Source organism: Salmo salar, chromosome 11, assembly GCF_965601325.2.
Source record: "Salmo salar chromosome 11, fSalSal1, whole genome shotgun sequence".
In the NCBI taxonomy this organism is placed as follows: Eukaryota; Metazoa; Chordata; class Actinopteri; order Salmoniformes; family Salmonidae; genus Salmo; species Salmo salar.
In genome coordinates, this window is record NC_138301.1 from 105,031,652 (window position 1) to 105,059,203 (window position 27,552).

General features: G+C 43.6%; 1 protein-coding gene across 2 annotated transcripts in view; it reads left to right on the forward strand.

Annotated features, from left to right (window-relative positions):
- The window catches only part of LOC106563498 (pyruvate carboxylase, mitochondrial), a 119,654-nt gene extending 98,216 nt beyond the window's left edge, over positions 1-21,438 (forward strand). For both annotated transcript variants that reach the window (XM_014129148.3, XM_014129149.3), the window contains 11 exons: positions 1,358-1,502; positions 6,829-6,918; positions 7,049-7,270; positions 7,947-8,103; positions 8,280-8,520; positions 8,690-8,939; positions 15,724-15,968; positions 17,462-17,641; positions 18,552-18,800; positions 18,915-19,055; positions 19,225-21,438. In XM_014129148.3, coding sequence (XP_013984623.1) covers positions 1,358-1,502; positions 6,829-6,918; positions 7,049-7,270; positions 7,947-8,103; positions 8,280-8,520; positions 8,690-8,939; positions 15,724-15,968; positions 17,462-17,641; positions 18,552-18,800; positions 18,915-19,055; positions 19,225-19,476 — 2,172 coding nt within the window. In that variant the 3' untranslated portion in view covers positions 19,477-21,438. The remainder of the gene's footprint in view (positions 1-1,357; positions 1,503-6,828; positions 6,919-7,048; positions 7,271-7,946; positions 8,104-8,279; positions 8,521-8,689; positions 8,940-15,723; positions 15,969-17,461; positions 17,642-18,551; positions 18,801-18,914; positions 19,056-19,224) is intronic.
- Positions 21,439-27,552: the final 6,114 nt, after the last annotated feature.

A 27,552-nucleotide genomic window follows, 5' to 3' on the forward strand; every position in this document is an offset into this window, starting at 1 on the left:
CTGTCAGAGAGCAGAATAAACTCGCTAGGGCTGGCCATCTTGACCATACTGTCAGAACTCTTGCCAGTTGACAAATTGGTCAATATTTTGAAGCAAACAACCCTGGCTTTTTGTGCCTTTCTCTTAATCATGAATGGCTAATTTGGAAGCGGTGTCATGGATGCATAATTTATCACCCGGTCCAAAGAAGAGGCCTTGAAGCATTTCCCAGATGCATTGTGCTCAAAAGTTTTTAGTTTTTTTTCACCCCCTCTTTCCTGCCCACTTGATGCAGTCATTATTAAAACGTGGTGTTAAAAAAACAAGGTTAGTTAGCTGTGATTGATGGTTTCCCAGAAAGTTTGTAACAGTAAGTAGAGAGCAAGGAGTGTCAGGGCACAAGCTATATCCTCTATTCTTACATAACTAGAGAACAAGAACGATCTGATTTGTACGTTTTATTTATATCGACATTCCATACAAAATGAATGAATTGCACCGTACTGTAATCATAACCATCATACTGACAATGATGCAACCATGAACTAATTTGGCTCTTCTCAGAAAGAAGCTAATCTTATTTAGTTTCTGAATTAATATTGCCAATGCAGATTTGCACATATGTTATTTATTAACTTCCTCTGTAATGTTCTTAGTTTGCTTTGGTCTTTTGCTGAGGGTTGGTTCTGTTGTAAGACCTGTAATTAGGTCTACATGTAGAGGAATCTGGGTCAGAGCGCTGGTGCTGTGTAGGCTTCCTAGGCTATTTGCTGCTGTTTGAAGTGTGTGGTAGAAATGGACTAAGGACTTGAGCAGTAGCCTATAGCTACTATCTCAGTCATTTCTATTATCTTATTAGCTCTAATTTCTCTGTGCCTCTCATTTCGTCTCACTTGCTCTGGCTTCCTGCTTCTCTCTGTGTGTGTGTGTGTGTGTGTGTGTGTGTGTGTGTGTGTGTGTGTGTGTGTGTGTGTGTACCCCAGTGCACCTGGCTGAGACAGATGTGCAGCATGGCACAGAGGAACATGCAGGGCATATGTTGAGGATTAGCTGGGATTGTTTTGCCTAGTGATCACACTGGTTTCTGCTCTGTGTGTTTTGGCCTGATTGAGTCCCTTCTTCTGTGAGCACTAGTGTGGCGGTATTGAGTGTTCTAAGCAATTTGATTCGGAACCACAAAATGACCTCCCAGCCCTCCAAGATCATTTGCACTTGAGCTGTGTGTTTGCATGTCCAGGCACTTTGCCCTATATCTCGGTCCCTAGTGTTATGTATCATGCAGACTGTCTTGACCATTTTGTCATTTTAAGAGATCTCTCGCCCCCTCCCTCTTGTTTTTTCCATTTCTCGCCCCCTCTTTTTTTTTTTTCCTGCACAGACCAACATCCCCTTCCTCCAGAACGTTCTGAGTAATGATCAGTTCCTGTACGGCACCGTTGACACCCAGTTCATAGATGAGAACCAGGAACTCTTCAACCTCAAGCCGGTCCAGAACCGAGCCCAGAAGCTGCTGCACTACCTGGGTAAAATTATGTCTTCAACTCACTGAAATTAGATTTGTTATTTCATAAACTGTGCTTCTTGTACTCAATTTCAAATAATTTGTTTCGGAATCTCTCTTTGTTGGTATAAATTATTTGAACTTTAGACACCACTTATTCAGTCATCTGATGTGTAGCTGATGATTGTCTTGATTTGTTGAACAATTGAAGCTTCCCTTCCTAGATGAAGTGGTGAGTTAGTTGAATTCATACCTGGCTGGAATTAAAGCCTGTTTACGGCACAACTGTTTTTTTTTGGCGGGGTTTTAAATGTATTTTTTTAGCTTTAATACTGCGGATAGATTGTGGCTTCCATCAATGTAGTTGTCTGCATCATTTCCAATTCCCCATATATTTTTGGGATAAATATATAAACTCAGCAAAAAAAGAAACGTCCTCACTGTCAACTGCATTTATTTTCAGCAAACTTAACATGTTATGTTCATACAAATATTTACAAAAAAGATTCAACAACTGAGACATAAACTGAACAAGTTCCACAGTCATGTGACTAACAGAAATTGAATAATGTGTCCGTTAACAAAGGGGGGTCAAAATCAAAAGTAAGTCAGTATCTGGTGTGGCCACCAGCTGCATTAAGTACTGCAGTGCATCTCCTCCTCATGGACTGCACCAGATTTGCCAGTTCTTGCTGTGAGATGTTACCCCACTCTTCCACCAAGGCACCTGCAAGTTCCCGGACATTTCTGGGGGGAATGGCCCTGGTCCTCACCCTCCGATCCAACAGGTCCCAGACGTGCTCAATGGGATTGAGATCTGGGCTCTTCGCTGGCCATGGCAGAACACTGACATTCCTGTCTTGCAGGAAATCACACACAGAATGAGCAGTATAGCTGGTGGCATTGTCATGCTGGAGGGTCAGGATAAGTCTGCAGGAAGGGTACCACATGAGGGAGAAGGATGTCTTCCCTGTAACGCACAGCGTTGAGATTGCCTGCAATGATAACAAGCTCAGTCCGATGATGCTGTGACACACCGCCCCAGACCATGACAGACCCTCCAAATTGATCCCGCTCCAGAGTACAGGCCTCGGGTGTAACTCTCATTCCTTCGACGATAAACACGAATCCGACCATCACCCCTGGTGAGACAAAACCGAGACTTGTCAGTGTAGAGCACTTTTTGCCAGTCCTGTCTGGTCCAGCGACAGTGGGTTTGTTCCCATAGGTGACATTGTTGCCGGTGATGTCTGGTGAGGACCTCCCTTACAACAGGCCTACAAGCCCTCAGTCCAGCCTCTCTTAGCCTATTGCGGACAGTCTGAGCACTGATGGAGGGATTGGTTATACCCACGTGGGTGATTGAAAGACGAACTGTGTTGCCGGTCGTTGGAGTAATACTACTATATAAGTTTAGATACCAATCCCCATTTAAGTTCAAAGATGAAAAAGCCTGGAAGGAGGAGAGATGACAAGAAACGATTCAGTTGACGGTTTTATGTGTGGATTAATTGTCACAGTAGAGGACCTTGTGCATTTCAGGTAACAACTCAATGTTTATATCCCAGGACAAATTAGCTAGCAACAGCAAGCTAGCTAAATAGGACAAATTAGCTAGAAAATGCAAGCTAACTAGCAAAATTGCCATAAATGTTTAATGCTTTTTGTCTCCTAGAGATGAACGTACTTTGGTGTGCGAAAAGTGCAAATCAATCCCAGAACAACAGCAAAAGACCTTGTGAAGAGGCTGGAGGAAACGGGTACTAAAGTATCTATATCCACAGTAAAACGAGTCCTACATCGACATAACCTGAAAGGCCGCTCAGCAAGGAAGAAGCCACTGCTCCAAAACCGCCATAAAAAAGCCATTCTACGGTTTGCAACTGCACATGGGGACAAAGATCGTACTTTTTGGAGAAATGTCCTCTGGTCTGATGAAACAAATATAGAACTGTTTGGCCAAAATGATCATCGTTATGTTTGGTAGAATAAGGGGGACGCTTGCAAGCCGAAGAACACCATCCCAACCGTGAAGCATGGGGGTGGTAGCATCATGTTGTGGGGATGCTTTGCTGCAGGAGGGACTGGTGCACTTCAGAAAATAGATGGCACCATGAGGGAATCTGTGGATATATTGAAGCAACAACTCAAGACATCAGCCAGGAAGTTAAAGCTTGGTCGCAAATGGGTCTTCCAAATGGACAATGTCCCCAAGCATACTTCCAAAGTTGTGGTAAAATGGCTTAAGGACAACAAAGTCAAGGTATTGGAGTGGCCATCACAAAGCCCTGACCTCATCCAATAGAACATTTGTGGGCAGAATTGAATAAGTGTGTGTGAGCAAGGAGGCCTACAAACCTGACTCAGTTACACCAGCTCTGTCAGGAAGAATGGGCCAAAATTCACCCAACTTATTGTGGGAAGCTTGTGGAAGGCAACCTGAAACGTTTGACCCAAGTTAAACAATTTAAAGGCAATGCTACCAAATACTAATTGAGTGTATGTAAACTTCTGACCCACTCGGGATGTGATGAAAGAAATATAAGCTGAACTAAATCATTCTCTCTACTATTATTCTGACATTTCACATTCTTAAAATAAAGTGGTGATCCTAAGACAGGCAATCTTTACTAGGATTAAATGTCAGGAATTGTGAAAAACTGAGTTTGAATGTAAACTTCCGACTTCAACTGTGTGTGTGTGTGTGTGTGTGTGTGTGTGTGTATGTGTGTGTAAACATTCTATTGGTTGCAAGAATTTTGTGTAATTTAAATTGAAACATTTGAAGTTTTGAATCCGGTGTCGTTTTGCGTAAACTGTGCCGTGGAATCGGTACATCGGAAAAAATACGGCACAACTGTGTGTAAAAGCATTGCCTACCCATGGAGTCTATAGTATTGTACATCACTTCCTTGACTCTACTGAACACTCTGACAACATGAGTTCAAACAAATGACGCCTTTGCTATTTAACTTGAATATACAGTGTGTTCAGAAAGTATTCAGACCCCTTTTTCCACATTTTGTTACGTTACAGGCATATTCTAAAATTAGATTTTTTTTAAATCCCTCATCAATCCACACACAATACCCCATAATGAATAAGCGAAAAACCGATAAAAAAAATACAATTTTGCAAATGTATTAAAAATAGACAAATACCTTATATACATAAGTATTCAGACCCTTTGCTATTAGACTGGAAATTGAGCTCAGTTGCATCCTGTTTCCATTGATCATCCTTGAGATGTTTCTACTACTTGGAGTCCATCTGTGGTAAATTCAATTGATTGGACATGATTTGGAAAGGCACACACCTGTCTATATAAGGTCCCACAGTTGACTGTGCATGTTAGCCAAAATCCAAGCCTTGAGGTTGAAGGAATTGTTGTAGCCGGCATGGAATTTGCCAAAAGGCACCTGACGGACTCAGACTATGAGAAACCAGATTCTCTGGTCTGATGAAACCAAAATTGAGCTCTTTGGCCTGAATACCAAGCGTCACGTCTGTAGGAAATCTGACACCATCCCTACGGTGAAGCATGGTGGTGACAGCATCATGCTGTGGGGATGTTTTTCTGCGGAAGGGACTGGGAGACTAGTCGGGATCAAGGGAAAGATGAACGGAGCCAAGTACAGAGAGATCCTTGATGAAAACCTGCTCCATAGCACTCAGGACCTCAGACTGGGGCGAAGGCACCTCCCGGACCGGTCCTGCCCGCCGCAACGCGGAGGGCCGGGACAGCCGAAGCCGGGGCCTGCCGGCCCGGCTGACCCGACGCACCGGGGACCGGAGCCGGAGCGACGCCCCACCAACCGCAGAGCTTGAGAGGATCTGCAGAGAAGAATGGAATAAACCCCCAAATACAGGTGTACGAAGCTTGTAGCATCATACCCAAGAAGACGCGAGGCTGTAATTGCTGCCAAAGGTGCTTCAACAAAGTGCTGAGTAAAGGGTCTGAATACTTATGTAAATGTGATATTTCAGTTTATTTGTAAGAAATGTGCAAAAAAATTTAAACCCAGTTTTTGCTTTGTCATTATGGGGTATTATGTGTAGATTGATGAGGGGGGATAAACATTTTAATCAATTTTAGAATAAGGCTGTAACGTATAAACATTTGGAAAGTCAAGGGGTCTGAATACTTTCCGAATGCACTGTACACTATCTGGAGTGATTTAGTATGCTTTTCTCCCATATAATGTAACGCTGGGCGTTGCCAGGGACCTCACGATACGATATTATCACAATACTTAGGGGCCGATATGTATTGCGGTTCTCATGATTCTATATGTATTCTGAATGCAATTCGATAATGCTATTTGAGTCCAAACATACTGCTCACTATATGTCTGCTGCAGAGGGACAAGAGAAAATCTAGATTTGATCAGTCAAGGAAATAAGTGCTGAAAACATGTTAGTTCACTATTTTAAAACCTCTTATGGATCTGCCCCTTTTTTTTCAATTTTTGCCTAAAATGACATACCCAAATCGAACTGCCTGTAGCTCAGGCCCTGACTCAAAGATATTCTTGGTACCCTTTCAAAGGGAACTCTTCTGAAGTTTGTGGAAATGTGAATGAATGTAGGAGAATATAACACACAGATCTGGTAAAAGATAATACAAAGAAAAAACCAAACGTTCTTTTGTATTTTTTTGTACCATCTTTGAAATGCCAGAGAAAAGGCATAATGTATTATTCCAGCCTAGGTGCAATTTAGATTTTGGCCACTCGATGGCAGCAGTGCATATGCAAAGTTTTAGACTGATCCAATGACCCATTGCCTTTCTGTTCAAAATGTTGTCAAGACTGCTCAAATGTGCGTAATTTGTTAATAACTTTTCATGTTCAAAACTGTGCACTTTCCTCAAACAATGGCATGGTATTATTTCACTGTAATAGCTACTGCGGATTGGACAGTGCAGTTAGATTAACAAGAATTTAAGCTTTCTGCGAATATCAGATATGTCTATGTCCTGGGAAATTTTCTTGTTACTTACAACCTCATGCTTATCGCATTAGCCTACATTAGCCCAAAAGGGCCCATGTACGGGACATTGATCGCGAAAAACTTTTAAAAGAAGACGGAGAACAAGCTATAGGATGAAAAATACCATAGTTTTGGCACAGGTATAGCTGATTAGCGCCAGCTGATGCAACCTAGCAAACAAAATCGATACTTTGAGTCAAAGTTAAAATGTAATATCATCCAAAATAATATTGCGATATGTAACTATGGATGTTTCCCCCCCCCCCCATCGTTAATATAATGTATTGGTAGGTTTTAAATGCCAATGACGATGGCCAACTCTGGTTTTCTGATGCTCTCCTGCTGTCCTGTTTCAGGTCATGTGATGGTAAACGGACCCACCACTCCCATACCAGTGAAGGCCAAGCCCTCATCTATCGATCCTGTGATCCCACCCGTTCCTCTGGGTGAGACTCCAAACTACAAAATCTACCAGCTTTCTGTGAAACCTCTTTTTTAGTTTTTTCTAGTAGCAGCCCATTTTGTCTTAATCCAGTCAGTACAACATAGTAAAAGCTATGTATTGATGTGGAATAGGTGAGCCTCCGGTTGGGTTCCGTGACGTCCTCTTGAGGGAGGGTCCAGAGGGCTTTGCTAAGGCAGTGCGTGCCCACAAGGGTCTGCTGCTCATGGACACCACCTTCAGAGATGCCCACCAGTCTCTCCTGGCCACCCGTGTCCGCACCCACGACCTCAAACAGATCGCCCCCTTTGTAGCCCACAACTTTAACAACCTCTTCAGCGTGGAGAACTGGGGAGGTGAGTTGTTTACCACCAGTGCTCGCACTCAATTTCTTGAATGTATTTTCTATTGCCACACGTTTTCCGATCTCAATCTGCACTTTCTGCTTTTCTCTGGGCCGATTTTGCCTCCTGCCTATGATTCAATGGCCTCATTATAAACATGTTTTCAAATATCCCAGTCTGAGTTGAAAGGTCAAATATAATTAACTGCTAGGGTAAATTTAAAATGTGACACCGCTTCAGGGCCGAGTTCACATCATTGAGCGGAGCAAGTTAGTGTACTGTATCTGGGTTATTCGGGGGGCGTTCTCCTCTCATGTCTCTGAAGAAAAAGGACGGCACACTTTTGAGGTTGATATGGATAGACTGACAGTATGTTTCTAAATAGAGACTGAAGAAAGGCTCGGTCTCATCTGTAGCAAAGTGATGTATGAAAATAAGCTACAGGAGATCACCTTAGCACCCTGAAAAGACAATCTACTGTGACTGTGTCCAAAAACATTTTGATGTTGAGGGAGCTGGACATCAGACTAGGGAGGTAGTCCTTCCTTCTCTGGATGAAGAGGAGAGATTCATAGTCTTTTCAGGAAATCTGTCCATTTACTGCCTAGTAGATACATAAGCAGTCCAAATGCTGAGGTTTATGGAGTCTGTTGCTATGGCAGTTATTGATCGTTCCTCTTCTGTGCAGGTGCCACCTTTGATGTGGCAATGCGTTTCCTGTGTGAGTGTCCATGGAAACGGCTGCAGGAGCTGAGGGCTCTGCTGCCCAACGTGCCCTTCCAGATGCTGCTCAGAGGAGCCAACGCTGTGGGCTACACCAATTACCCCGACAACGCCGTGTTCAAGTCAGTACCTCTGCCCTGGATCATGCACCCCTTAATCCTTATTCCAACCAGAACACGTATAGTGTCAACCCAGCCCTCACGGTTTAAGGGTTATGCATGCTATTTTTAGAAAGCATCACCCTTGAACCCAAGGTCTCTTCACTTGTACTCATCCAGCTTTTAATTGTTCTGACCAGGTTCTGTGAGGTGGCCAAGGAGAACGGCATGGACATCTTCCGTGTGTTTGACTCTCTGAACTACCTTCCCAACCTGATGCTTGGCATGGAGGCTGCTGGGGCTGCCGGGGGCGTGGTGGAGGCCTCCATCTCCTACACAGGAGATGTGTCTGACCCCATGAGGCAGAAGTACTCTCTGGAGTACTACCTGAAGCTGGCTGATGAGCTGGTCAGAGCTGGAACACACATACTGAACGTCAAGGTACTTTAGGGTGGCTCTGAACCAAACCCACTGATGGGGTTTATCTCAACCACTTACATGTTCTATTTATATTGCGCTATATAGAAATATTTTGATTAGTGACTCGGTCATAAACAACTAAAGAGAAGGGAGTCTGTCATGTTGTTGTGACCCCTCTATCCTTCTGCAGGACATGGCCGGGCTGCTGAAGCCTGAGTCCAGCCGCATGTTGATTGGTGCTCTGAGGGACCGTTTCCCTGACATGCCCATCCACGTTCACACCCACGACACGGCAGGCGCCGGCGTGGCTGCCATGCTGGCGTGTGCCGAGGCCGGGGCCGACATCGTAGACGTCGCTGTGGACTCCATGGCTGGGATGACATCACAGCCCAGCATGGGAGCTATTGTCGCCTGCACCAAGGGAACCAATCTCAGCACAGGTGAGCTGCCAGCCAGTGGAGTGCAAATAAAGTGAGCTGCCAGCCAATGGAGTGCAAATAAAGTGAGCTGCCAGCCAATGGAGGGCAAATAAAGTGAGCTGCCAGACAATGGAGGGCAAATAAAGTGAGCTGCCAGACAATTTTTATTTTACCTTTTATTGAACAAGGCAAGTCAGTTAAGAACAAATTATTATTTACAATGACGGCCTAGGAACAGCGGGTTAACTACCTTGTTCAAGGGGCAGAAAGACCGATTAAAAAAAATATATAATATATTGTTTTTTACCTTGTCAGCTCGGGGATTTGATCTAGCAACATTTTTGGTTACTGGCCCAACGCTCTAACCACTAGACTACCTGCCGCTTCTCTGAATGGAGGGCAAATAAAGTAAGCTGCCAGCCAATCAAGAACAAATATAAAAAGCTGCGGGCCAAGGTCTTCTATTGCAAACCGGTTGAATACACACACGGGGAGGGAGCAGTGAACCATTTTTTTCCCTTCTTTGTTGCCATGTTGGAGCATTTAAAAAGGTAAAAGGCTGAGACCTTTAGCCCCATGAAAGGATGCTACAGTCAACAAAGGGCAAAGAAAAGCAACAGAGAAAATATACACTGCTCAAAAAAATAAAGGGAACACTTAAACAACACAATGTAACTCCAAGTCAATCACACTTCTGTGAAATCAAACTGTCCACTTAGGAAGCAACACTGATTGACAATAAATGTCACATGCTGTTGTGCAAATAGAATAGACAACAGGTGGAAATTATAGGCAATTAGCAAGACACCCCCAATAAAGGAGTGGTTCTGCAGGTGGTAACCACAGACCACTTCTCAGTCCCTATGCTTCCTGGCTGATGTTTTGGTCACTTTTGAATGCTGGCGGTGCTTTCACTCTAGTGGTAGCATGAGACGGAGTCTACAACCCACACAAGTGGCTCAGGTAGTGCAGCTCATCCAGGATGGCACATCAATGCGAGCTGTGGCAAGAAGGTTTGCTGTGTCTGTCAGCGTATTGTCCAGAGCATGGAGGCGCTACCAGGAGACAGGCCAGTACATCAGGAGACGTGGAGGAGGCCGTAGGAGGGCAACAACCCAGCAGCAGGACCGCTACCTCCGCCTTTGTGCAAGGAGGAGCAGGAGGAGCACTGCCAGAGCCCTGCAAAATGACCTCCAGCAGGCCACAAATGTGCATGTGTCTGCTCAAACGGTCAGAAACAGACTCCATGAGGGTGGTATGAGGGCCCGACGTCCACAGGTGGGGGTTGTGCTTACAGCCCAACACCGTGCAGGACGTTTGGCATTTGCCAGAGAACACCAAGATTGGCAAATTCGCCACTGGCGCCCTGTGCTCTTCACAGATGAAAGCAGGTTCACACTGAGCACGTGACAGACGTGACAGAGTCTGGAGACGCCGTGGAGAACGTTCTGCTGCCTGCAACATCCTCCAGCATGACCGGTTTGGCGGTGGGTCAGTCATGGTGTGGGGTGGCATTTCTTTGGGGGGCCGCACAGCCCTGCATGTGCTCGCCAGAGGTAGCCTGACTGCCATTAGGTACCGAGATGAGATCCTCAGACCCCTTGTGAGACCATATGCTGGTGTGGTTGGCCCTGGGTTCCTCCTAATGCAAGACAATGCTAGACCTCATGTGGCTGGAGTGTGTCAGCAGTTCCTGCAAGAGGAAGGCATTGATGCTATGGACTGGCCCGCCTGTTCCCCAGACCTGAATCCAATTGAGCACATCTGGGACATCATGTCTCGCTCCATCCACCAACGCCACGTTGCACCACAGACTGTCCAGGAGTTGGCGGATGCTTTAGTCCAGGTCTGGGAGGAGATCCCTCAGGAGACCATCCGCCACCTCATCAGGAACATGCCCAGGCGTTGTAGGGAGGTCATACAGGCACGTGGAGGCCACACACACTACTGAGCCTCATTTTGACTTGTTTTAAGGACATTACATCAAAGTTGGATCAGCCTGTAGTGTGGTTTTCCACTTTCATTTTGAGTGTGACTCCAAATCCAGACCTCCATGGGTTGATAAATTGGATTTCCATTGATTATTTTTGTGTGATTTTGGAGTCAGCACATTCAACTATGTAAAGAAAAAAGTATTTAATAAGATTGTTTCATTCATTCAGATCTAGGATGTGTTATTTTAGTGTTCCCTTTATTTTTTTGAGCAGTATATATATATTTTTTTTACCTTTTTATTTAACCAGGAAAGTCAGTTAAGAACAAATTATTATTTACATTGACGGCCTACCAAAAGGCAAAACACCTCCTGCGGGGACGGGGGCTGGGATTAAAAATAAATAACATATATAAATATAGGACAAAACACACATCACGATGAGAGACAACACAACACTACATAAAGACAGACCTAAGACAACAATATAGCAAGGCAGCAACACATGACCACATGCAGTCATGACAAGTCATGAAAATGGAGCTACTGACTCAAGCTGTTTATGGCTGTAGAAATGGGTAGTTAATTGGCATTTTTGCCGCCTCGATGTGCATATGACATCCTCAAGTGTTTTTAGAGATCCATTTTCTGTTTGTGATGGAGGTTACTCTGCCTAGATGGCTCTGAATAACACTTCAAAATGTGTTTGTAGAACTGACTGCAACAGCTAGTGACAATTTAATTATGCTGATGCTTAGTGCATATTTACACTGCGGTTGAGTTGAAAATAAACTGTCTTAATGGATATAACCCAGAGAACATGGTACACATGGGAGGTGATACTGTACATGTGTAGACGGTAATGTAAAAAGGGCCAAATTAAGCATGATTGTTGCAGGGAAGCGGAGAGGGAACTAGAGGAAAAGGCAGGGGGAGAGTGGCATAAGGAAGTTCACCACACAACCGTCATTTCACAGCTCACATACAACCCTGCGACCTTCAGTTAATTGAGACATTACAGCAGACGGAAAGTCTTAACCCGCTGTAATGACCTTGGCCTGCAAGCCTCCGTGAAGCTCTGTCTCTGCGTGGGAACAGGATTGTGGTCAGAACCAAGCTCCCCTGGCTGCAGCCAGCCATGTTGTTGCTAGGGGAACGGTGGTGAGACCAGATCATTGCCCTTGTGTTATTCAGGACGGAATCTGTCAGCTGCAGGCTAGTGTTGCCTGTTATCACGCTGCCACCAGCCGTGACTGACGGTTACCTTGTGCTTTGATTCATCAACGATGGCGGACAAGGTGAAAGGCTGTTCTTCATTCATATTGTTTCGATGAACAAAGAGCAGCAGATGAAATGGCAAATATTCTCACAATTGATGAGCATTTAATCTAATCCTGCCATATGATACAAGGGTTTAATAACTACATATTTTGTTTGCAATGAATCAGGCTTTGATTAGCTGCTTGTAAGCCCTTAATTACTGAAATAAAGTGGCTGAAAATAAAAGAATGGAGTTGCTGTTTGTTTTGAATTGAACAACACTTGAGAATATAATGAATTTGTCATGAGGAGCATGAAGGTAGCAGCTGCTCTGAAATGACTTGACCATATACTGGTGTACTGTTGGGAATACTTCGCTACCTGAGCACAAGTGAGCACTTAACAGCTAGTTCATTGTTTCTCATTCTAATCCAGTTATCTAAATGTCCTCTTTAGAAAATGAAACGTGGCAGGACAGAATTAGAAGACAATCTAATGCTAGTTGTGTGAAATTGGGTAGTTTTTCAAAATGATATAACCCAGACATTGTTTTGTTGGATGCGAGTCGTTGAAAGCGTAGACAGCCGAGAGATGCATCTTTTTTTTTGCTGGTTCCTATGTTCCGTTTCAGGACTTGTGCATTTAATATATATATTTAATTTGTATTGAACCTTTTTATTTAACTAGGCAAGTCAGTTAAGAACAAATTCTTATTTACAATGATGGCCTACTGGGGAACAGTGGGTTAACTGCTTTGTTCAGGGGCAGAATGACAGATTTTTCCTTGTCAGCTCTGGGATTCGAACCAGCAACCTTTTGGTTACTGGCCCAAAGCTCTAACCACTAGACTACCTGCCGCCCCATCTATGGTCTCCAAATGCCCTCATTCTGGTAATTACTGTTCAAGGTCAAAAAACAAAACTAGAGTGAGTGATCATAGTCAGAATCCCATCAGAATGCTCACATTCAGGGGAAAAAGACATGTTATTTTTGTTTATTTCTCTTAGTCTCCCCCTCATGCTCCTTTTCACTGAGTACAAGGCTGCCTAGGTAATTGAAATGTCAGGCGGATGTCATTTGCCCAAGAAAATTTGGTGTCTAGTTACAATTCCCTTCTCTCTTTGCAATGTTGCGCTTTAGTGCCATATGCTATACAATTTTTATCCATTTATTGTAAAATAACTTCCAAATTCATTCCAAATAAGCTACTATTTGGGCATTCATGCATGAGATAGGATGACAAGACTGCTCAAATTCATAGTTCTTCCCACTCATACCCTCGCTTACTTGTCAGCGCTCTCTGACCTACTACTGCCTTGGTCATATTTATTATCAGCTGTCTGAGCAGATTACCGATTCGCTGCAGATGTACACAGCCCATCTGTAAATAGCACATCCATCTACCTACCTCATCCCCATATTGTTTTAATGTACTTTTTTTGCTCTTTTGCACACCAGTATTTCTACTTGCACATCATCTGCACATCTCACTCCAGTGTTAATTTCCCTGTAGCTCAGTTGGTAGAGCATGGTGTTTGCAACGCCAGGGTTGTGGGTTCGTTTCCCACGGGGGGCCAGCACATAAAATAAATAAATAAATGAAATGTATGCATTCACTACTGTAAGTCGCTCTGGATAAGAGCGTCTGCTAAATGACTAAAATGTAAAAATGTAAATGTATAAGCTGTAATTACTTCGCTACTATGGCCTATTTATTGCCTTACCTCCTTACTCCATTTGCACACACTGTATATAGATTTTTATGTTGTGTTATTGACTGTATGTTTGTTTATCCCATGTGTAACTCTGCTGTTTTTTGTCGCACTGCTTTGCTTCATCTTGGCCAGGTCGCAGTTGTAAATGAGAACTTGTTTTCAACTGGCCTACCTGGTGAAATAAAACAATTAAAAATTGGAAGTACTTATTGGTTGAAAATCCTCAAGTGCCTCATTTAATCTTGCTCTTTCACCTTTCCTCTTTACCATGGTCCCTTCTCATTCACATGCTTTTGCTCTTAAATTACGTCTGAGCTCTTCACTCCTTTAATCTTTCCATCCATATTTCATCTCTGCATCATGAGTTCTCCTCTGGCAAAGGTCCATTGTTCTCTCCCGTGATACTTATAGATCATCTTTAAGTCGGCTCTAGTCCTCTGAGGGACAGGAACTCTGGTCAATATCGCGCTCTCACCTTTGCTCTCATGCTTTCTTGTTCCTTTGCTTTTCTTTTTTTCATTTGCCTCCTCTCTGCTGATGTTTACACATCTATGTACCAATAGATGTGTATGGATGGAGTGGGAAGCTTGATGCTAATATCCATGCTTAGAATTCTGTTGTCTCTGAGAAGGATAGGATAGGCAGAATGTGTGTGGGTCTGTTTGACTTATGTCTTGTCAGCGGAAGCATGGAGGTAATTGTCATTACCGCAATTTGATAGGTCTTCTGGGTAAATTAGCATTCAGTGTATTGGCAGCAAAGAGGGCGCATTGATTGACTGACTGATGTTCCTGCTTTGGAAGCCAGTGAACGCCTAAGTGGCGGGAACTACACTGATATACTTTAATGTATTATCTGGCATGTCTCCAACATACAATAGATTAATACAATATATTTAACAAGAATGTTTCATTCTATTTGCTTGGTATTTGTGCTACCAGCATCTATAGTTGCCTATATACACTGAACAAAAATATAAAGGCAACATGTGAAGTGTTGTTTTATGAGCTTAAATAAAAGCTCCTGTAAATGTTTCATATGCACAAAAAGCTTATTTCTCTGAAATTTGTTTACATCCCTGTTAGTGAGTATTTCTTCTTTGCCAAGATAATCCATCCACCTGACAAGTGTGGCATATAAAAAAGCTGATTAAACAGCATGATCATTACACAGGTGCACCTTGTGCTGGGGACAATAAAAAGCCACTAAAATGTGCAGTTTTGTCACTATGCCACAGATGTCTCAAGTTTTGAGGGAGTGTGCATTTGGCATGCTGACTGCAGGAATGTCCACGAGCTGTTGCCAGATAATTTAATGTTAATTTCTCTACCATAAGCTGCCTCCAACTATGTTTTTGAGAATTTGGTAGTACGTCAAACCAGCCTAACAACCGCAGACCACGTGGAACCACGCCAGCCCAGGACCTCCACATCCGGCTTCTTTACCTGCAGGATGGTCTGAGACCAGCCACCTGGACAGCTGATGAAACTGTGGGTTTGCACAACCGAAGAATTTCTGCACAAACTGTCAGAAACCGTCTCAGGGAAGCTCATCTACGTGCTCGTCGTCCTCACCAGGGTCTTGACTTGACTGCAGTTCGGCGTCTGCCTGCATGAGGCAAATGGTGGTCACCAGATACTCACTGAATGATTTTCTGATCCACACCTCTACTTTTTTTGGGGGGGGTGTCTGTGACCAACAGATGCAGATCTGTATTCCCATAAATTCATAGATTAGGGTCTTATGAATTTATTTAAAGTTACTGATTTCCTTATATGAACTAACTCAGTAAAATCATTGAAATTGTTAAATGTTGCTTTTTTAAATATTTTTGTTCAGTGTATTTATCCCTGATACGTCAGTGTCATTATTCTCTGTCCTGCCCTCTCTTTGACAGGGATATCCCTGGAGAATGTTTATGACTACAGTGAGTACTGGGAGGTTGCTCGCGGGCTCTATGCACCCTTTGACTGTACAGCCACTATGAAGTCTGGCAATGCTGATGTGTATGAGAACGAGATCCCTGGAGGCCAGTACACCAACCTGCACTTCCAGGCTCACAGCATGGGCCTGGGGCACAAGTTCAAGGAGGTGAAGAAGTCCTACACAGAGGCCAACAAGCTGCTGGGTGACCTCATCAAGGTGAGGCGACCAGCCACCTATTCAAATTAAGTGATCAAACACCTTTTAAAATCCACTTTCAGAGAGAGAATTACAAACTATTCTGATTTGTGGAGGAAAGTCTGTTTGAACTGCTGAATGAATTGCCCACTTAATTCCTTCACTCACCATCCTCCTTTCACTCTCTCTCAACTGTGTGTGTGTGTGAGGGAGGCTCTACTGTCTCAAAAACAAAATAAAACAAAATGGGAATACGTTTGTAGAAAGGAGAGCCGGTGATCTCACCGCAGCCTAAAGTCAGATTAACCGAGGAGCTTTGAGCAAGCTTATCTGTTATGTTCTGCAAGCTTCTGTCTGATCTCTCCAATCAATGGCATCTTTTAGCGTTTAGTCTCGCCTTGCTGGTTTTCATTTCCTAGGGCTTAATTAAATGATCAGCGATAGTTGACTTTCTGTTCTTGTCCTCCTCCATTTCCTTTGTTTCCGTCTAATATTGTCCATAAAACAGGCACAGTGGATCAGTCTGAGTGTCTGTTCAATAGCAGACACGCTTACTTTGCTTTCATTATGCCTCTCTATTCATTCGCTCCTCTCTGCTACCTTGTCTTGTATTCTTAGCTGCAAAAAATCATGTTTCTCAAACAATTTCCCCCTCTTCACTACCACACTTCTGTTCTCTTCTTTTTCTCTCGCTCTTTTTCTCTCATTCTTTCTTTCATTCTCTCTCTCTCCTCCTGACTACCTCACTTCTGTTCACCCCTTGCTCCTCTCCTGACTACCTCACTTCTGTTCACCCCTCGCTCCTCTCCTGACTACCTCACTTCTGTTCACCCCTCGCTCCTCTCCTGACTACCTCACTTCTGTTCACCCCTCGCTCCTCTCCTGACTACCTCACTTCTGTTCACCCCTCGCTCCTCTCCTGACTACCTCACTTCTGTTCACCCCTCGCTCCTCTCCTGACTACCTCACTTCTGTTCACCCCTCGCTCCTCTCCTGACTACCTCACTTCTGTTCACCCCTCGCTCCTCTCCTGACTACCTCACTTCTGTTCACCCCTCGCTCCTCTCCTGACTACCTCACTTCTGTTCACCCCTCGCTCCTCTCCTGACTACCTCACTTCTGTTCACCCCTCGCTCCTCTCCTGACTACCTCACTTCTGTTCACCCCTCGCTCCTCTCCTGACTACCTCACTTCTGTTCACCCCTCGTCGCTCCTCTCCTGACTACCTCACTTCTGTTCACCCCTCGCTCCTCTCCTGACTACCTCACTTCTGTTCGCTCCTCTCCTGACTACCTCACTTCTGTTCGCCCCTCTCCTGACTACCTCACTTCTGTTCGCCCCTCTCCTGACTACCTCACTTCTGTTCGCCCCTCTCCTGACTACCTCACTTCTGTTTACTTCCAATTTGCACACCAGCCTACTAGGGTGAAATACCATGGTCAATGACAGATGGGCTGTAGCACCAGTAATGTTGTGGATAACATCTGTCTCTCTCCACCTCTCCCCGCATGCAGGTGACCCCCTCCTCGAAGATCGTGGGTGACCTGGCCCAGTTCATGGTGCAGAACTCTCTGACAAGGGCAGAGGTGGAGGAGAGGGCTGATGAGCTCTCCTTCCCCCTCTCAGTGGTGGAGTTCCTGCAGGGTCACATTGGCATCCCACACGGAGGCTTCCCTGAGCCCTTCAGGTCCAAGGTAACACACACACCACACCCACTTCACAAATTCCCAATAGGTCCTAGTTCAAGGCCCTATTTTATTTTTTTCAGCATCCAACAACATTGTTCTTTTTAACACACTGATGGGCTAATGCTTTCAATTGACAACAGTCGGTGCATCACAATCTGCATCTCTCATTGGGCAGCTGCACTTACAGAAATCAATAGCTTGCCCTTGGGAATGGGGTACAGAGTGTATATGGAAAACATTCTATATCTGCCATTTCAATGCCAATCATAATGGCAGGATTTGTATTCCCACATTCTATATTAAAGGATTATTAGTTTTTTGTACTCTATGAATTTAACATTGAGAGTACATTATACTCCACTTAAATTTCAGTATTTGTAAAAAAATTGTATAGAGCAGAAAAAGCCTTTTTAATAGGCCACATCCCCTTAAGTCATAGGAATACTTGAGAAGTTTGCCTGTTTTTGTCTCCACTGTCCCTGGATCTCTATCACACACATGTTTCTGTTTGAAATTTGAAGAAATATCATTTCTTTCCCCATCTCTAAGAGAACCTCAATTACCCAGAAGCATTTCTCTGGAAGATCAATTATTTTCTAGGACACATTTGTGCCTCACATCACCAGTGCACAATGCAGTTCCCCTTCTTGTTTTGTTTTCCATTGGACGCACAGTGGCACTTGAGTCATTTATTTTTCAGTTCATAAATAAATAGGCCATCTGCTTAGCATACATCATGTATAACAAAGGAATGATACAGCCATTATGGAGCAGCTATTTCTCATTTCCAACAGATGCCTAGCATTATCTTTATTCATTATTACATTCATGTTTACTTGTGATGTTCAAATGTTGCTTGTAGCCTGCCTAGCTCCCTTTGGCCCGTTAGTGGCTGATTTCTAACCTCTGCCCACAGGTGCTGAAGAATATGCCACGTGTAGAGGGCCGCCCGGGTGCCTCTCTGCCCGCCATGGACTTCCAGGCACTAGAGAAACAGCTGAGAGAGACGCACGGAGATGACATCACTCCTGAGGATGTGATGTCAGCAGCCATGTACCCCAAGGTGTTCCAGGAGTTCAAGGAGTTCACCAATCAGTTTGGCCCCGTAGACTGCCTCAACACACGCCTGTTCCTCGATGGACCCAAGATCGCTGAGGAGTTCGAGGTCAGTCTCAACAGTTGCGTGGATGAGAAGTGATTCATTTGACATGAACTGACTAATTACAATAGATTTGCTTATGTTCTGTTTTCCTCGGATAACACTTCCTGTGTCTGTCAGGTGGAGTTGGAGCGAGGGAAGACCCTCCACATCAAAGCCCTGGCCCTGGGAGATCTCAACAAGGCTGGCCAGAGGGAGGTGTTCTTTGAGCTGAATGGAGCGCTCAGATCTGTCCTGGTCAAGGATACAGTGGCCATGAAGGTACAGTACGTAGTTACATGTTTAAAATGCATGATGACAAATAACACATTTAAGCTATTCTCACTGCTTTAAGTTGTTTAACCTCCCCATTAGATATCTCAATCGACACATTGTTGTTCCTGCGAACTCACGAAGTGTACTCTCTCTCTGCCCCCCCCCCCCCCCCCAGGAGATGCACTTCCACCCCAAGGCGCTGAAGGATGTGCGTGGCCAGGTTGGGGCTCCCATGCCGGGTAAGGTTGTGGAAGTGAAGGTGAAGCAGGGCCAGACGGTGGAGAAGGGCCAGCCTCTGTGTGTGCTCAGCGCCATGAAGATGGAAACAGTGGTCAACTCTCCCCTCTCTGGCACCGTGGTCAAGATCTACGTCAACGCCGACAGCAGCCTGGAGGGAGACGACCTCATCCTGGAGGTCGCCGAGTAGGATAGGAACCATTCATTTGAGCACAACCTTAACCCCTTCAGTGGCACACGCTAAAGTAAAATTCCAACTGTTGAAAAGAGGCAGGCAGGAGAGAGATCTATCTATTTTTGAAATTCTGGAAAAAAAAATATAGTATGATTGTAATAAATGAATGAACTAATGTTTGTTTATTGGAGCGCTTCCTGTGGTGATTGCACTTGTGATATGTACGGTAATCCACTGTCACTTTAGAAACTGAAAAGCACAATCATTAACCATTAATCATGACTTGGAAGGGAATTAAACCTAGGAGTTTTCATATTAATATGTTAATCAATATACGTCATTCTCTAACGCTTTCCTGTAGAGTTATATTGCTGAGGCTATGCCAATATGAAGATGAATGATGCAATAAATAAGTGTAAAGCAATTGATAAGCCGTTGACATTCTGGTATTTAGTGTAATATAAACTCTTAATCTTGGCTAATCATGATTTAAATTGTACGGTACCCTTTAGGCCATCCCTGTACGAGCATCGCCTCCATGAGTGTCATCGACTGATATGTTTAAATAGAAAAATGAAAGTTAACATCAATAAACCCAGTAATAATATAGGTGTTCAAGCATAAAAAGTGTTTCCATCCTAATTGTCCTCTCACTCACTCTTCCCTCCATCTCACTATATTGACTGGGTAAAGATGTTCTAAGCATCTGCTCTCATCACTGATTACTGCATTACTTTCACTCATTTCCCCCAACCCATGCTTTTACTGTAGATTTCCTTTGCATCTGAAAGTGGATAGCCTATGAATTTTTGAAGCACAAGTGACTCAGTTGACCAAAACTCTTCTTTTAGACACAGAACCTAAAATAACAATTTTTTTGACCAACTGCCTTGCTTTGTACATGAACGCAAATATACTTGATATTCTGATACACGCTTGATATTATGGTACTCATTGGGACTGACTGGACTCTAGTGAGATTTACAGGCTGTAGGGGGTAGTTTAATGTTCTCAATCTGTGGTAATAGATTACCAAGGGGCCTTAGTTTGTAGAATACATATGTTTACTGTGCAACTTTCTTGCCCCAAGCGTTTTGTTTTGCTTATTAGTCCCCCCCCCCCCCCCCCCCCAATTGTAAACTTTGCTTGTTAGACCCCATAGGAACTTGACCCGAATAACCGATGACAAAATAATTGGTCTATGTTTTCAGTGTAGAGATTAAAAGTTGTTGAATGTTACTGCTGTATGTGGTGTGTCCTTGCATTACATGAGGCTACTGTCTGAGTGTTAATTGTTTTGTCAACTGTCATGGTAACCACTTTGTGTGACTGTTTACATCTGGGGTGTTGATAATCATGAGCACACTAGGCATTGTCATGTAATGCAGTATTTGCAGTGCAAAGGGAAATGTTATTGATTTGGGGTGTTTTTTTACATGAAAAATCATAGCCTTGTCATGATTAAGTAACGTCTATAAAATGACAAATCATCTCTTGAGAATTGTTTAACACAACCTGTTGTATCAAGCCATAGTAATCAGATGTTTCTTACTCTTATAACTCCTGTATGTGAAACATAGGACCTAAGCCCAGTAATGCAACAATTAAAGAATGTAACAATTGAGCCTGTTATCTTACGAGCAGACATTGATACTGTGCGTAAAATATAATTTTTGCGTGCAGTACGCACAGTTATCTAAGGCAAGTAGGAGACTTCTACATAGGAAAAACAAATGTTAATGAGCTTTATACGTAGATGTCTTGTAAGCGTTAACATTACTACCGATATGTTGAATAGCAATGTCATTTGTATTCTAGAATCTTGCTGGGGATCTGTGGCATTTATTATGTCATCCTTTTCATGTCTGTCTGTTTTGATGATCAGTTTTAAAATATGCAAATACTAATTCTGTGTAACCTCATGTTCTTTTCAGTGTGACAGAACTTTGAAAGAAATTAAAAGAGCATTACAGAGTTGCCTCGCTCTTTGTCATTTGAATGTTTTGATAATAGAGCTTGTGTGCAATGGTGCATCTAAGACTTTGTGTGCGGCTCTGTTCAAGTGCTCTATTCTTATGAAGAGTAGCGTGAAAAATGAATCAAAATGGCAGACAAATGTTTCTACATAAACAATTCAATAACTGTGACAATTTGAGAGTCGACACTCGATAGGTATAAATAATGTACATATTCAGTTGCAGGGGTGTAAAAGGCAGATGATCGATAGTTGATAAGGCCCGCTCTAATGGAAACGGACAGGAACGGCCCTAACCTCCCCAATCAGCTGGTGCACATTGATTGGTTGCCAATAGCGTAATCCCCTAATGGATGCACATTGATAGATATGAGGACAACTTGTGTGTGTCCATTCGTTCACATGCCACACTGTTAATAATTTTGACATTTTGAGTCAATAGTTACTCAAACAGTTACATCTCTTCTAAAGCCTGCAATGCATGCATTTGCACAGCCTCACAGTTTAGATACTGAGTAGTGTACTATTCTGTAGCATTACTGCACTGATGGATGATGGGCCTCAGTGCTGCCATATGCTCGTTTAGATGAGAAGTGGGGGTGTGTTTTCAGGCGTTGATTAATTGCTCTGTATGCACCAGGGTAGTCTACCTGTAGGTGCTGAACATGGCCATGTGATAGGTTAATGTGCAGCCAGGACTGGGGGCAGAGGAAATGTAGGAGGCTGAATGAGAAGAGCCTGGGAGCCCGTATTGCTCACTGAGTTGTAGATGGGTTGTAAAGTGCATATTTTAAATGGCTATGTTTCAAATGTTCAATTTTTTAACCTCTCTTGGGTAGGGGGCAGTATTTTCACAGCCGGACGAAAAACGTACCCAAATTAAACGGCCTACTACTCGGGCCCAGGAACTAGAATATGCATATTATTAGTAGATTTGGATAGAGAACACTCTGAAGTTTCTAAAACTGTTTGAATGATGTCTGTGAGTATAACAGAACTCATATGGCAGGAAAAAACCTGAGAAAAATCTAACCAGGAAGTGGGAAATCTGGTGCTTGTAGTCCTTTCAAGTCATTGCCTATCCAACACACAATGACTTAGCGTTCATTTTGCACTTCCTAAGGCTTCCACTAGATGTCAACAGTCTTTAGAAAATTGTTTGAGGCATCTATGGTGAACAGAGAGCGAACAGAGGAAGTTGGAAGTTGTTGACTCAGGACAACAATGAGTTCATTGGCGCGCATTCACGTGAGGGGTAGCTGTGTTCCAAAACGTTTTTCAAGACATTGGAATCGTCCGGTTGGAATATTATTGAAGTTCTAAGTTAAAAAGGCCCTAAAGATTGATGCTATACAACGTTTGACATGTTTGAACGAATGTAAATATAACTTTTTTTGACTTTTCGTCGTGACATTTTGGCCGCGCTTCCTGCAGTTGGAGTAGCAAACAACAAGGAGCTATTTGGACATAACCTATGGACTTTATCGAACAAAACAACATTTATTGTGGACCTGGGATTCCTGGAAGTGCCTTCTGATGAAGATCATCAAAGGTAAGTGAATATTTCTAATGCTATTTATGATTTTAGATGACTCCAAAATGGTGGGTATCTGTATTGCTTGATGTCTTTTTCTGAGCGCAGTACTCAGATTATTGCAAAGTGTGCTTTCCCCGTGAAGCTTTTTTTAAATCTGTCACAGCGGTTGCATTAAGGAGATGTTTATCTATAATTCTTTGAATAACAGTTTAATATTTTATCAACGTTTATGGTGAGTATTTTTGTAAATTGTTGTGCTAATTCACCGGCAGTATTGGAGGCAAAATATTGTCTGAACATCACCGGCAATGTAAAATGCTGTTTTTGGATATAAATATGAACTTGATCGAACAAAAAATGCATCTATTGTGTAACATGATGTCCTAGGAGTGTCATCTGATGAAGATCGTCAAAGGTTAGTGCATAATTTTAGCTGGTTTTCTGGTTTTTGTGATGCCTGTCCTTGCTAGGAAAATGGCTGTGTGGTTTTTCTTGTGTTGGAACTGTCCTAACATAATCTAACTTTATGCTTTCGCCGTAAAGCCTTTTGAAATCGGACAATGTGGTTACATTAAGGAGACGTGTATCTTTAAAATGGTGTAAAATAGTCGTATGTTTGAGAACTTTGAATTATGACATTTTGTGGTTTTGAATATGGCGCTCTGATTTTTCACTGGCTGTTGAATAGTGTGAACCGTGGGTGGACCTCCCCAAGAGAGGTTTAAGGAGGGAGTTAACCCCGGATATAATCATACCTCATGAGTGTGCTTCCTTGCTATTAGAAATGTGCCTGTGTGGCAGTCTGTCATAAATGTTTGATTCAGTGTCCCCGCCCTCCTCCCATTCAGACCTAATGTATCTGACATCGCTCATCTCTGGCTCCTCTCCATCGCCTAGGCTCTCTGCCCTCCTCCCAGATTAAATGGTGCAGCCACTTTTGCAGAACATTTCAGCAACATAATTAGTTTATACAGGTGTGACTCAGGCTCTCTCCCAGTAACAAATCTAATGATCGCTGGTCCTCTCCCCTCAGTTTTTTGCTCCCTCATAATCCCCTTAATTTGTGATGTTTGGTGAGCTTGCTGTGACGAGGGGGTTCACCGTGGGTTAGTGTATGCTCCCAGCATGACAGAACACTAGTGGGAGGAGAACACGTAAGTTCCCACAGAATGAGGTCAAGTACTTAACTGGCATTAGTATTCTTCATAATTTTAATATCAAGCCATTAGCCTAATACCTTAGTGTTAAGTCTTGTTAATTAAATGAAGCCCAGGTTTCTTTAGAGAAGAAAAATGCCACCTTGGTGCAAAGAGCTGAGATTTGTCCATTAGTACAATCATGTTTGTGGTCTAATGAGAGGAGTGGGAGTGTTAGGAGTGTTTATCAGACAAAATTGGTGATTGGAGCATGGCTTTGATACACAGAACTTTGCAATAGGATATGTTAGAATATAGAAATATAGGACTTCTGTCAGACTTTGTAAACGTTGGCATTGTAAATATTCCACTTTGTGCAATTGCCTAAAGATTATTTTTAAACATGCATGACTCTTGATGAACAATATCACCTACAGCCTTATTTCAGACTTTCAAACAGCCCTCAAATCCCAGACTCATAATTAGTCACCAGGGAAGTTATTAATAAACCTTAACTACCATCATAAATTCCCCGCTTCTTTTTTATTTAAGAAAAAAATGGGTTGATAGATATTAGAGATTATTGACTCTTATGTCTTGCTACCACTGAATACTGAGTCAATCCAATCTCTGAACTTAATGAATCGTTCTTAATATAACATATTTACTATGTTTGAAGTACATTTTATAAAGCTATATATACTGATATAATATAATCCCTCAAGGTCTGTGGGATACTTGCAGCTTTCCTATTACGTGACCTGTTTTGATGGGATTTGTCTTGCCACTGTGCCGTACAATACTCTGTGTTTACAACCAAGGTTTGCTTGTTTCCTGGATACTGTTTCTAATAATCCTCTGATTTAGAAATGAAGACGTTACTCTGGATTCCCCCGGGGAAGCCTGAAGTCAAGTCTATGAATTACTCATCTGTAATGTCAGCTCTCTGCGCTCATGCAAAAACAGAAGCCACAAACACACCAACAATATGAATAATGCAAGTATCCCAGCTGTCAAAACAAGGATCTTAAGATTCTGACATAGGGTTGAGGACTGAATTTGTTTTGGTGGTGGAAAGGGCTTGTTTAAGTTATTAAAGTATATGTCAGGCTACCCACAAACTGTAATTTCTAAATGAAAGCAGTTCGCTGCACATTACGAATGGCAGTGGAGGACATGCATATAAAATGCATGTTATCAGTCATTTATTTTCCTGTTGTTTTAGGTCAAATGTTTGTATCTATTAATAAGTAATGATAGACATAAAGAAACATTGACAAGCGAGAGGGGGAGATCAACAAAGAGAGTAAATTGGTAACGCGTAGAAATGGAGTCCGAATACCGAGGTAAAGACAGTTTCAAGTTGGATATTGGATGGATATTCACACTTTCAAACCTCAATAGCTTTCAAACCACTTGAGCCACAGACTCCAAATAAGTGTCATGATGTTGGAAAGATTGCGCACAACATTGCACAGGTCTTATTTTCACGATTTTTACATTAATTTGCTTTCCAAAGCTAATAAACGTAGAAATGTGAGCAGCATTATGGATTCCGAGTTGAATTAGTTAGGGAGCGTAAACAAAGCACAAACTTTTTTTACATTCAAATTTCAATAGCTCCTTGCTCATGTGACCTACTGACTTCAAACAAAGTTCAGAATGTACACTCAGTGGGCCTACACATTGCACACCCTTTAGTTTGTTCATTTTCATCTCACCCGTTTTTACATTAATATTTCAAACTTTCACATTTCAATAGCTCCTTGGTCATGTGACCTACTGACCTCAAACTACTTTCAGAATGTCCACGGACTGGCGGAGACGGGCGCCGTGAGGCATCCAGTGCGGTAACGCGACCGATCCTGGAGAAGCTGGCGGGAGCCCCGGGGAGAGTTCTCTTTTCTTTGTGATGGGCAGGGTGCCCTGGAATGGGTCCGCCCCGAGAGAGGGGCCCAAGCCCTGGAAAGTGTTGTAGTTTCGGCATCGTCTGGTGGGCTATCCCTGGCCCTTGAAAATCTGGGGGAGAGGCTGTAAATCTCACACCGGGCCGTACCCGCAGCAGATCTCCAAGGCAAACAGCCTCTGGCATGTTATAACAATATAGGTAAGGGAAGTTGGCAAAAAAGAGACGTAACTTCAAGGATAAGGATTGGCTCGTCGGGCTGGGTCAGTCGGGCTGGGTTGCGAAGTGGGGCTGGGCTCAAGCTGCGGCTTGGGGAGCAGTCGCTCCATCGCCCTCCTCTCGCCACTATTGGAAGTTTGCTGTGCGGCTCATCTCGCGGTCTCTCGTCCATGGTCTCGCAAGGGGCTGTGTGTGGGGGTTTGTCGGGGTAGTGTCCGTCGGCGGGCCGAAGGCAGACCGGTGGGGGGTTAGGTCCGTCGGTTGGCGGCGGCAACTCTGGACGTTTGCCGGGCCCTTCTCGCGGATCTCCCCAGCTACGGCGCTCGCCAGCCCCACACATTGTAGGTGGGGTGGTCTCCTTTACGCTCACTAGACTTGAGGCGGAGACTAAAGCCATTGGCCCCGCAGTGATGGGGCATTGCATGGATCTGGCTCATGCCCTACGGAGTGGGGAGAGGTATCTCCAGATTCTCTGGGGAAGGAGGCATACATCTGATGTGGGTAGTACCATCCACGCCCATTGATTTGCTGTGGAACCATAAAATGGACGGAAGAAGTCTAGGTTCCCACTGGGCACGGATCACTGAATGTCAACTTGATGAAATTCAAACGAGCGTACCCACCTGTCGCTGTCGCACTCAAATCACCCGTGGGGTGACTGTGACCACCTCATGTCAAAGTGCTGGTAAAGGTGGTTCCTATGGCTCTGTCCCGGAGGGCTGACTAGGCAAGCAAATTATTATAAGGGGATGATTATTTTCTGTTGCTTCTTCCGAACACCCGGTCGATGGTGCCGCTAGATACAGCGAGGGGTATTTGGTTCTCAAGCCTATAAGTATTGCGCTGGCACTTGATGTCGATTGAGTGTAAAAAGCCAGTTAAAGTCTGCTGAAGGTTAATCGCGGGCAACTGATGTCCAGTTTGTAAGACAGAAAAACCTCTGATACCACCGGGCGTGACTTGAATGGATGTCAATTTGATGATATCTGACTGTAGCATGCTACCCTTCGCGGTCGCACTCAAACCACCTTTGGTGTGGCTGTGACCCCCTCATGTCAAAGTGAGGAAATTTGATGAAGCGGGGGTAAACGGCGGAACATAATTAAGAGTCTCTTGAGGTAGCCAAATGCCTCGTCATCTGATTAGTGACGCGCATGAATGGATGAACGAGAAACTTGTGAGATGAAAAGGGCAAACTAAAGGGTGTGCAATATAGAAGGGTAGTCAGTGGCACTAGTGGTTCTGGGGGCAGGGGGGGCCAGTGCCCCTGTGACAACAATTTTGGACCCCCTTGTGGCCCCCCTAAATGTGGAGTATG